Source organism: Artemia sp. Qi Xiang Cuo, chromosome 6, assembly GCF_049724085.1.
Source record: "Artemia sp. Qi Xiang Cuo chromosome 6, ASM4972408v1, whole genome shotgun sequence".
In the NCBI taxonomy this organism is placed as follows: Eukaryota; Metazoa; Arthropoda; class Branchiopoda; order Anostraca; family Artemiidae; genus Artemia; species Artemia sp. Qi Xiang Cuo.
In genome coordinates, this window is record NC_142799.1 from 56943623 (window position 1) to 56955046 (window position 11424).

At 36.5% G+C, this 11424-nt stretch overlaps 2 protein-coding genes across 2 annotated transcripts in view; one reads left to right on the top strand and one right to left on the bottom strand.

Moving 5' to 3' along the window:
- Positions 1-7968, top strand: part of LOC148951418 (triokinase/FMN cyclase-like) — a 41140-nt gene extending 33172 nt beyond the window's left edge. Inside the window, exon 8 of the mRNA XM_089090871.1 lies at positions 7549-7968. Coding sequence (XP_088946997.1) covers positions 7549-7870 — 322 coding nt within the window. The 3' untranslated portion in view covers positions 7871-7968. The remainder of the gene's footprint in view (positions 1-7548) is intronic.
- LOC148951419 (sepiapterin reductase-like) overlaps positions 1-11424 on the bottom strand; it is a 28502-nt gene extending 17078 nt beyond the window's left edge. The window contains exon 1 of the mRNA XM_089090873.1: positions 10615-11424. Within this exon, the coding sequence (XP_088946999.1) occupies positions 10627-11424 (798 nt within the window). The 3' untranslated portion in view covers positions 10615-10626. The remainder of the gene's footprint in view (positions 1-10614) is intronic.

Genomic DNA, 11424 nt, shown 5'->3' on the forward strand with positions numbered 1-11424 from the left:
CAGACCAAAAAGACTCAGACACCCCAAAAAGACACACAGTCCAACGAGACACACACAGCCTAAAGAGACACACATCACAAAGAGACACCCACAGCTCAAAGAGACACATACAGCTCAAAGAGACGTACACGGACCAAATAGACGCACACATCCAACAGAGACACACAAAGCCCAAAACAAAACAAACACTAAAAAGAGACACACACACAGCAAAAGAATAGACACACAGTTCGAAGATACAAAACGCATATATAGACCCCTCCAGCAACACGCGACACACACAGACATTATAGTAACACCAACTGTCCGAGTATAAGCGACCAGCCCACATCGACACACACACAGCTCCCAGAGACAAAAAAACACCTGAACCGACCCCTAACTACCAAAAAGAGTCAAAAACTCCAAAGAGACAAACATTACCCAAAGAGACACACGTGGCCTCTAAGAGACACAAATAGCCAAAAGAAACACACACAGACCAAAATGACTCAAACAGTCCAAGAGACACATACAACTCAAAGAGATGCACACGGCCCAAAGAGACGCACACATCCAACAGAGAGACACAAAGCCCAAACAGACACAAAAAGCCAAAAGAGACACACACAGACAAAAAAGATTCAAACTGCCCAAAGATACACTCAGCCTAAAGAGACACACACATCCAAAAGAGACACACACACAGTATAAAGAGACACACACGGCCCGAAGAGACGCACAACTCACAAATAGAAACACACACAGCCCAAAGAGACATAAACAACAGCCCAAAGAGACACACAAACAGACCAAAAAGACTCAAACAACCCAAAGAGACACACAAACAGACCAAAAAGACTCAAACAGCCCAAAGAGACACACAGCCCAAAGGGACACACACAGCCTCAAGAGACACAAACACCTCAAAGAGACACAGACAGCCCAAAGAGAAACACAACCCAAAGAGACAAACACCGACCTAAAAGACTCAAACAGCCCAAAGAGACACATACAGACCAAAAAGACTCAGACACCCCAAAAAAGACACACAGTCCAACGAGACACACACAGCCTAAAGAGACACACATCACAAAGAGACACCCACAGCCCAATGAGACACATACAGCTCAAAGAGACGTACATGGCCCAAAGAGATGCACACATCCAACAGAGAGACACAAAGCCCAAAACGACACCAACAGTCAAAAGAGACACACACAGACCATAAAGATTCAAACTGCCCAAAGAGACACACAGCCTAAAGAGACACACACAGCCCAAATAGACACACACAGCATAAAGATACAAACACACAGTCAGAAGAGACACAAAACGCCCAAAGAGACAAACACACTGCCCAAAGAGAAAAAAAACGCCCATACAGACACATACATACCAAAAAGATTCAAACATCCCCAAAGAGACACACATTGCCCAAAGAGACACACATGGCCTCTAAGAGACACAACCAGCCAAAATAAACACAAACTGACCAAAATTACTCAAACAGTCAAATAGAAACATACATATCATAGAGATGCACACGCCCCAACGAGAATCACACATCTAACAGATAGACAAAAAGCCCAAACCGACACAAAAAGCAAAAACAGAAACACACAGCCCAAAGAGACACACACACAGGCTAAAGAGACACTCACAGCCCGACGAGACACACAAAGCCAAAACAGACACACACACACCCCAAAGAGACAAAAAACGCCCAAAAAAACACATACAGACCAAAAGATTCGAACGCCCCAAAGAGACACACAGCCTAAAGAGACACACACAGCCAAAAGAGACACACACAGCCTAAAGATAAACACACTGTCAAATTAGACACACACACAGGAAAAATTGACAAACCCAGCACGCATCGACAAACACCGCCAAAATCGACACACACACAGTCAGAAGAGACAAAAAACGACAAAACTGAAGATTAAAGACGAAAAGATTAGCATACTACAGCGGAAAACATATTTCCAATCGTCATTCACAAGATCAATAACATCCCAAGACGTCAAAAAGACAGAAACATTTATCAAAATGAAACAAAGAGCCCAAAGAGACACATATAGCCCAAAGAGACACACACGGTCCCTAAGAGACACAAACATCCAAAAGAAAGACACACAGATCAAAATGACACAAACAGCCCAAAGAGACACACATAGCCAAAAGAAACACAAACAGCCCAAAGAGACACAAACACCCCAAAGAGACAAAAACAGACCAAAAAGACTCAAACAGCCCAAAGAGATATAAACAGATCAAAAAGACTCAAACACCCCAAAGAGACGCACAGCCCAAAGAGACACACACAACCCAAAGAAACACAAACAGCCCAAAGAGACATAAACATCCCAAAGAGATAAACACAGTTTTCTTGCCATCTACATCCCTTTTAGTATCAACTTCTTCGTATAGTATAACGTTAAACAATTTTAAATTGAAAACACTGTTCAAGCACCACTTGCTTTTTATACAGAACATGTCGGAGAGGTAGAGCTATCCATTATTAAAATTCTTTTCTTGCCATCTACATCTCTCTTAGTATCTACTTTCTAGTATACTATAACATTAGACTCTATTTTAAACTGACAACACTGTTCAAACGCCATTGAGGTTACCTTAACTGCTAATCACTTTAACCCTTTTTCTCTATCGTCAAGTACATGCTCTGGAAAGGTACCTAGGAACATAAGGCAATTCAGTGACCAGAGGGGAATCCTCGCTCGTAACTGCTAATCACTTTAACCCTTTTTCTCCATCGTCAAGTACATGCTCTGGAAAGGTACCTAGGAACATAAGGCAATTCAGAGACCAGAGGGGAATCCTCGCTCGTAACTGCTAATCACTTTAACCCTTTTTCTCCATCGTCAAGTACATTCTCTGGAAAGTTATTTGTCATTATCTTTAGAATAAATAAACTATACCTTTTCAATAATTTCTCCAAAAATATTTTATTCAGAGATTTCACGTTAAAAAATTATCCAATCACTAATTACCCCTTTTTTGATCTTGCCTCCTATCAATTCTGAGTTTCCGGCTAGAATTAGACAAAGCCCGTCTTAATCACCAATTTGGTAACCCTCTCGCAATAACAAAAGGCTTAGCAGTGATTACATCTCATTGTCGGCGACAATTCAATCAGATCAGAGTTGTGCAAATGGAATACCTTTTCGCAAATTGAGTTAGCTTCTATTTCATAGACAAAATATTTGAATTCCTTTTATTAACAGCGAAACAAGACTCACTCTCTTTGAAAAACCAAACCAGACTATACCCATCAAACCAGATTATACCCACCAAACCAGATTGTACCCACGAAACCAGATTGTACCCACCAAACCAGGCTATACCCACCAGAAACCTGTTTGGTACAGGGGCGCAGGCAAATTCCATAGATACTTACTACTGATGTCCCAACAAATCATCATTCCGACTCTTCTTACTTTCTGTTCATTCGCTTGTTTCAACTATCTCCTCTGTAATTTGTCAATTGATAGGAACAACCATTTTCACACGCATGGGACATTGGCACGGATCACAAAATCATGGCGAATTTGTTAGCATACCTGAGTGTGCCTAAATTACTGATCTGATAAGCAGGATTAATTATCCCCAGCTTCAGAGGCAGGAAGAAACGGCTTGGATAAATTGCAGGACCGCGAACACTCTGCAAACATGGGCAGTTATTGATGATAGCTTACGTTATTCTTTATTGGCTATTTTGCAGAGATAGAAAAAAGAACAGAGACTAGATTCTGCAAAATTTTGACGTTAACCCTGAGTCGCGCAAAATTTTGAAATCATTGTTGTAATTTTAAGAGTTTAGCAAAATAGCAGGAAAACTGCTATACAAAAGCAGAGCAAGTAGTCAACTTTTGAAATTATGTCCTTTATTTTTTGTGTCTTTGCTAGCGTTCTTTAAGGTTTTTATTTGTTATTATATGTTGACTTTATTTTTGCACCAAAACCAGTTTTAACGTCAAAATCTTACCTGACGTGATCAGTGTTGTCATTTCAAGGTACTCGAGCCATTTCAACTAGCGCTGGACTGCAAGCGAGTACCCAAGAATTTATACCGAGGTCGACGCGCATAGAGGAATTACTTGGGAGGGGGGAGTGTGCTGCGAGACGAGCGTAACTTTGATTTTTTTTTTTTCAGAAAGGGGGCAAGAAACCAAGCCCAAAAAATTTCTAGCTCTTAAGTAGCCTATTTATTTTCAAAGCAGAAGCACTCTTGTGCAGTGATTCCATTAAAATTTTGCTCGGTTCTTATAGTCTATATTTCCAGATGTATGTAAAACGATAAACATTTGTACAGACACGATATTGAAATGGTTGGCAAGAGTCAGTTTATCGATGACCTTTGATTCGGAGGTATTATCGTTCACAAAATGATAAAAATGCATTTGTTAACAAGCACAAAGCTCAAACAAATCTCCAAGAATATGTAATACAATTTTGTTATATGCAAAATATCAACAAAGTATCTATTAAAAGTATAATAAGAAGTGACCAGTCACGAAGTCCTCCAGGTTTGTGAACCTCTAGACAAGTGCACCCGAAAGGATGTGAGAGGGCGACAACCCACTCCCATTTCCTGGGAAAATGCACAATATGTATATGCATTCCAATACTTTGTAATAAACTAAAAGAAAAATACAGCATATTCTGCCAAAAAAAACATTTTTTCTCTTTCTTTGTAATTATTAAGGTTAAAATGTTATCGCATGAAAATTTTCAGATCGAAAATCGTTTTAGAATTATTAAAGACTGTATTGTCTATTAAGGTTCCAAGTTTACGGATATATTCGGAGGAGGGTCGGTAGATTTCCCTGTGTAGGGAGAGGGTGTTAGAAGCATCAAAAGGTAATTATGTATGCCAAAGTCCTCAAACCCTCAGTGAGCTTTCCAATAAAATGGAGAAGAAGGGGAGAGGGGAGTTTCTCCCTCGTCTCCCTTTATTCTGAGGAATATTTTAGAACTTTTAGGTGCAAGTCTTTTAAGTGCAACAAACAAGATTATATTCATAATATGAATTGCATATCTTTGCTACAACAAAAGAGGGAGGGACACTTTGTATAAAAAGATTATTTCCAATAAATCTCCTTGAAAAGTGGCAAACTGGATGACGGAAGCATTGTTGCATAAATATATATATTTGAATATACAAAACGGTGGTTTAGGGGTGGGGAAGCGGTGACAATATTTCTCACATTCAAGAGAGCCCTGGATCAAGCAGTTTATTGTAGCAAGCTGTAAGTAAAGAGTGAACCTTGTCAATAGAAACACAAGTAAAAAAATGAAGGTTGATCACGATGTGTGTATTAAAAGCATCTACAATTTATACTGATTCTAAATATGCAAGTTCATTAATTTTAGATTTGCCCAATTTTAAAAAGGGCTATTAGCATATGAAAATTCTCAACGTTTTTGCAAAAAGAGGTCAAACATTCTAATGAGGGAAAAAGATTTTGGTTTCTCGGCTCTTACTACTCTAACTATTTCCAATACTGCTTCTAACAAAAGAAAATCTTATAGGGGGGGGGGGGATGAAAGTACTATAGTTGACTAAATCAAAAACTTCGGAAATCTATTGTGTTTAAGTGTGTAGCCTGCATCTGAGAAAGTAAGAATTTGCCTAATAGGTTGGATAATACATGCCGAAAAATCCACATTGTCAAAAGCTTAAAAAAATATAAAAAAATCAAGACTCTCATTGTTATTTCAAACAGTTTGTGGTAACGAATTAAAGAGAATCCGATAGTCCTAATAGTAGGTAAAGACTAGGCACTAGTTGATAAAGGGTGCCCAAGTAAACGAAAATCTAAAAACAGAAATTTTGACGACAATAAATATATCGAAAGAATCTGCTATTTGTGTTTATTGAAGATATTCAAAATTTATTAAACTCAAAATTACACATAAAAAGTTCCAAGCCTGAGAAAATTTGTGATTTTAGAAAACGGGAAATCAACCCCCTAAAAGGGTGCAATCTTGATGTAAATCGCACAATCATATTCAGCATTTCTAAGAATCCCGCTGCAGAAAATTCAAGTTTCTATTCACAAAAACACAAATTTAATATTTTTTCCGAGAAATTTGGTAACGGATGCGTATTTGTTTTTTTCGAAACCAATTTAAAAAAAAAAAAAAAAAAAAAAACTCTGGTCTACTTTTTAAGAAAGTGCCGGTTTCTGTCATTTTATGCCGTAAAACAGAAACTTTTAAAAACTAGGTTTATAATGCCAGAACACGCCTGTTGATGTCTGGGTTTACATTGATAAACATCTAATATTGGTATTCGCGTATTGGTAAGCGTGTTCCGAATTGTTCAGAGCTATGGGTTCTCGTAAAAGGGGATACTACTAGAGTCTCTTTTCTATAAACTATGAATGTATTATACAAAGCAAACATGAGGCAAGAACTGGACTGGATTAAGGCAAGACAGGGACTAACTTTAAGTTCTTCGGAAATCCATATATAAAAAGTTTCCAAGGTTGTTAGAATCACGTTCTACTATATTAAAATTGTACGAGTTCCACATTCTGGTATTATAAACCTTGTTTTTCTGATTCCCATTTCCACAAGACAAGGTACCATAGATTCTACAAACCGGTGTCCCATTTCGGCTTTTATAATCCAATATAGATTACAAGATAAAACTGACCCACGCGTGGCATGTTTCCCGCTCTAAGACTTACATTCAAAAGTTTAAAACTTACTCAACATTTGTAATAAAAAATCGGCAAAAAAGCGTGCGAAAAATTACTGTTCTGGAGACCTAGTTTTGCTGTAAATCTATTCCAGGAAGTGTCACAATCTTCAGAGTTAACAGAAGTGACTATTTTTTACTTTCCTTGAACCGCTTTATATCTTGTAACGAGTTGTGTAAGAATATTAAAAACGGGAAATACAAAGAAATAAAAGATGATATTTATAAAAAGTTACTGAAGACCACAAAAACACCATCTTGCAATATTTAGTTTTTTAAAAGAAAATTATTTTAGGATCGCGCTAAGAATGTGATTTTCAAAATTTGCCATTACAGTTTGTTTAAAGAAGCTAATTGAAGCCAAATATAATTCACAACTATGATTATGCCGAGCTATTCTTGAGTGGTAGCTGAAGGCAGTTTGTAGTTTATTACAGCAAGATGTCGTTCGATCCCTAATATATGCAAGATATCTCTTAAACTTTTGGCAAAAGAAAGTTAGCGAAGCTATTGGGCTTTTAGGAGGAAATTATTAAAGTGACGTGTTGAAAGGGACTACGTTTAAATGCGTACACTTATCTTTTACTTCCCAATCAGTCCAATACACATAAACTAGTACATACAGTAGCCTATACGAACGTGTTATATGCCAATGAGCCACTAGCAACCCGACAGAAAATCTCCTACTAGGAATTTGCTAGGAATCAAAGAGTCGGAAAACAATTTTCACTACTGATAATCTTCCACTATATAGAAAAAAAATAAATAAAAGATACATAGATTTAAATATGACTTGAACAGAGATTATTCAAGATTAATAGTTTTTTTTCATAAAGGGCAGGAAGAGCCAGTTATGTGAGCCAAGAAGGCTATGCACAACCAGATGCTGGTGCTATTGCGGTATCTTTATGGTTACGTGCAATGTATGAAGCCATTCGTAACATTCTTTGGGAGCATGAACCCGAGCCTGTACCAGAACCTATGCCAGAGCCGGAACCTCTAGAAGAAAAACAAGAAACGGCTGAATCTGATACATCAAGCAGTTCAAGCTCAAGTTCAAGTAGTTCTAGCAGCTCTGAATCGGGTGATGACGGAGAAAAGATGGAGAAGAAGAAAAAAAAGAAAAAGAAGAAGAAGAAGCTATTTGGGATCTTTTAACGCTAAGGATGTGTGCCTTGAAATAACAGTGAATGATATTATCTTTTTTTGTAGATTAATACATTTTACAAGCTTTAAATTATAAGGCTTAACTATGATTTAATTACGCTCAAGCACCAGAGACTAAAGTCTCGAATAACACCAGAATTTTCATAATCATATTTTGTCCGTTAATATGTGCTTTTTATAACTGAAGGTGCCCCTAGATTGATACACCATGGATTTTTATTTCTACATAATTATGCATGGCAACTGTCGAGGCATAGTAAAATGTTTCATTGGACTGCTCGCTTCATATAGTTTTTCCTTTGGTCCATCCAGTCTAGATGTTTGGAGACTATTTGAAGCGTGAGACTCTAACAGGAAAGGTATCCTAGAAACCTGGATTTAGAAATCCAATAACAAATTACAACACTTTTACATTGCTTATATTTTTCAGAATTTTTGGTTTTTGGTGGGGATCCCAAGCTAAAGTTGGGCTTTCTATTTACTAGACGCCTTTATACAGACAACCCGTCCATTTGGTCAGGAATATAAGCAATAAATACCTAACCAATTTGGAATTTACTCTCCCATCCCGAGAGAATCCTAGCTGGACAGTTGGAAACAAGCTTAATGTGTTATGTTACGATGAATCTAACTAAATCTAGTTAATATCGACATTCACCGGTGAATGTTCGAAATTCCTTTTTCTCTGCTTCGATTCAATTAGCTTTGGGAGTCAGCTTTTTTAGTCTTATGCAACCTATGATGGTAAAAGTTAAAGTTAGGTTAGACTATGTTAGTTCAGATTAGGTGAGGTAAAGTTAGATTAGATTAGGTTAAATTTGGTTCTAAATATCAGAAATGGGTTAAAAACCTAACTTACCCTAACCTAACCTCGTCTAACCAAACCTAACCTCCTATTATCAAACTCCGCATTAAATTAAAAAAATTGACTGGCAACGGTGATTAAATTCAAGGAGAAAAAAGGTATTTCGGACATTCACGGGTGAATGTTGACATTAACCAATTTGCGGACATTCACCGTAACATATACATTACAAGGTTCTACTGCAGACCGATTGAAGCTGTCGTGTCATTGCTTCAGCGCAAGTAATGTAAACTTTGTTAGTAAGTAGTCAGCTTATCCTAAAATTTTGCAACATTTGAGTTTGCTTATATAATAAATTTACATCATTCAAGTAATTTTATTTAGTACTGCTTTTTTAGCGTTAAACTTTGTTACCATGATACATCTCGAATCAACAAAAAAAATTCGTAGTAACCTTGAACCGATTCTTTTTCCCAGTAAAACACTCATTGGGAAGGCGCTATGTTCTGTTAACTTTAAAATTTGCCCTAATTAACGATACTAATTTTGACCTGAAATTTTAAGGCAATATTAGCTGTAAAAAGAACAAAAAACAAAATAATATAATTTTGAACAATTATTATGCTAATAAATTAGCTAAAGTAATTAACCAATTTTATCTGAGAGTGCTTTAGTCGTCTGTTAGCTTATTTTTAATGAATTTTCATATGAGCAATAATTCAACACAGAATCAGTGTATTCCTTTTCATTTATTACTAAAACCACCAAAATATGAGGACAAATATGCAAACATACAAAGAAAACACCAACTGAAGCTTTCAAGCTATTTTCATACAACTTGAACTTACTCGTTTTTACTTAACGTATTAAACAAATAAGAAAATCGTCTCTTGAAAATTACTGTCAAATAGTTGAATGAGTGAAACTACACAATTCTTTCAAAACTAAAAAGATAATCTAGAAAACAACAGGTCTTTGGCCAATGGGAAGAAAAGCAAGGTCAGTAACTTGAATATTTGCCTTTATTCAACAAGGTGTCTTTAGCGTTGAGAAAGAAATAATCCGAAACCTAACATCTTAGAAAGAAAGGAACAAATCTGAAATCAAAGAAGAGCAAAAAAACGTACATATATATTATATTGGTTTGATTTTTTTTTTTTCTTTTTACTGTTATATTCTAGATAATTTGCAATTGCAATTGTTCTTCTTTTTCTTCCTACTGGGCATGGATCCGTTGTTTTTAAGATTTTCTTAGCTTTGCCATGGTAGACCAGTCCAACTTTAGATCTTTTATAATTCTTTCAAATGCAAAACAGTCAAAGAATATTCTTTTTATTGTGAGTCTCCTTTTTTTAAAGCAGAAGAAAATTGTGATAGATTGTAGGAGGTAGATGGGGAGTGGTGCTCATCGGATTTGTGATACGTATTGATTAGTTTTAACATATATAGAGCATCACAATCTCAACATAAATGAGACATGTTAGCTAACTAGCATAACGGAAGTTGTAAAAACACAGGTTAGGGACAGAACAAGAAAACAAACAACAACAAACAAACACTACCTAGTCTGAAGGACGTGTGTGTCCCCTCCCACTCAAAATAGATTTCTTTGCAAGCATAAACTGATAACTTTTCCACGACACAGATTGGTACCGACCAAATCAAGGGAGTAATAATATTCAAAAAACTGTTAAAGTATATGTGAATCAAAAGAGATGATGTAAAACTGACAGAGCCAATCAATCCAGATTTAGAAGGCATATCACATTAAACTTTTGAATTACCACACTTAATTACCCCCCCCTCCCCTCCCAAGCACGAGCTAAGGTTTAGTTATTAACCTCTTAAGCAAAACTAATCAATTTTATTATCTTGCAACAACTGTATCAATCAGAACATGATTTAAGTAAAATTGTATAATTATACGTGCCTGCTAATCTATTTAAATATCATCAAAATAATCAACATGATCTCCAGAAGAATATTTCCTCTCGTCAAGTATTTTTACAAGCCTTTTTGCTGTTGTCTCAGGAGCAAGAATCGTACCCTTCTCTCTCATGGTCGTATTTGCATTCGCTAATGACTTATCCCAAGTATTCTCAACAATATTGGCCACCATATCGGTTTCTACTGGGCCTGGAGCATAGTTCAGCACATTTATATTTGGTTCCTCGAGAGCTAACACTTTGAAAAACATATCGCGAGAAGCTTTTCCTGAACAGTACATTGAAAATGATTTAAATGGTTGGACTCCACACAATGATGACACGTTTATTACTATTATACTATAACTGTCAAATTTAGAAAAAACTTTGAGGAATGCTGAATTTAATAAGATTACTGACAACAGATTCAGCTTGAAATATCCCTGGATTTCCTCATTGCTGTTCATTTCTACAGCTCTTTTAGAAATATTCCCTATTGATCCAGCATTATGGACAATGGTAACTTGTTCAAATGAATCTTTTGTTTGATTTTCTGATGTTAGAATGTCATTTATAATTGTCTCAAAGTTACAGTCCTCAGACTTGGACAAATCCAAAACCAAAGTGCAAACTGAAATATTGGCCATTTTCATCAGAGCCAGTTTGACCTCTTCTAAATCCTTGGATGACCTGGCAATTAAGATAAAGAGAGATTCTGCAGCCACACTTTTAGCAAATTCCTGGGCTATAGCCCTACCAATCCCACGGCTAGCCCCTGTGATTAAAACACAAGATTTCTTACCACTAAAATTCAT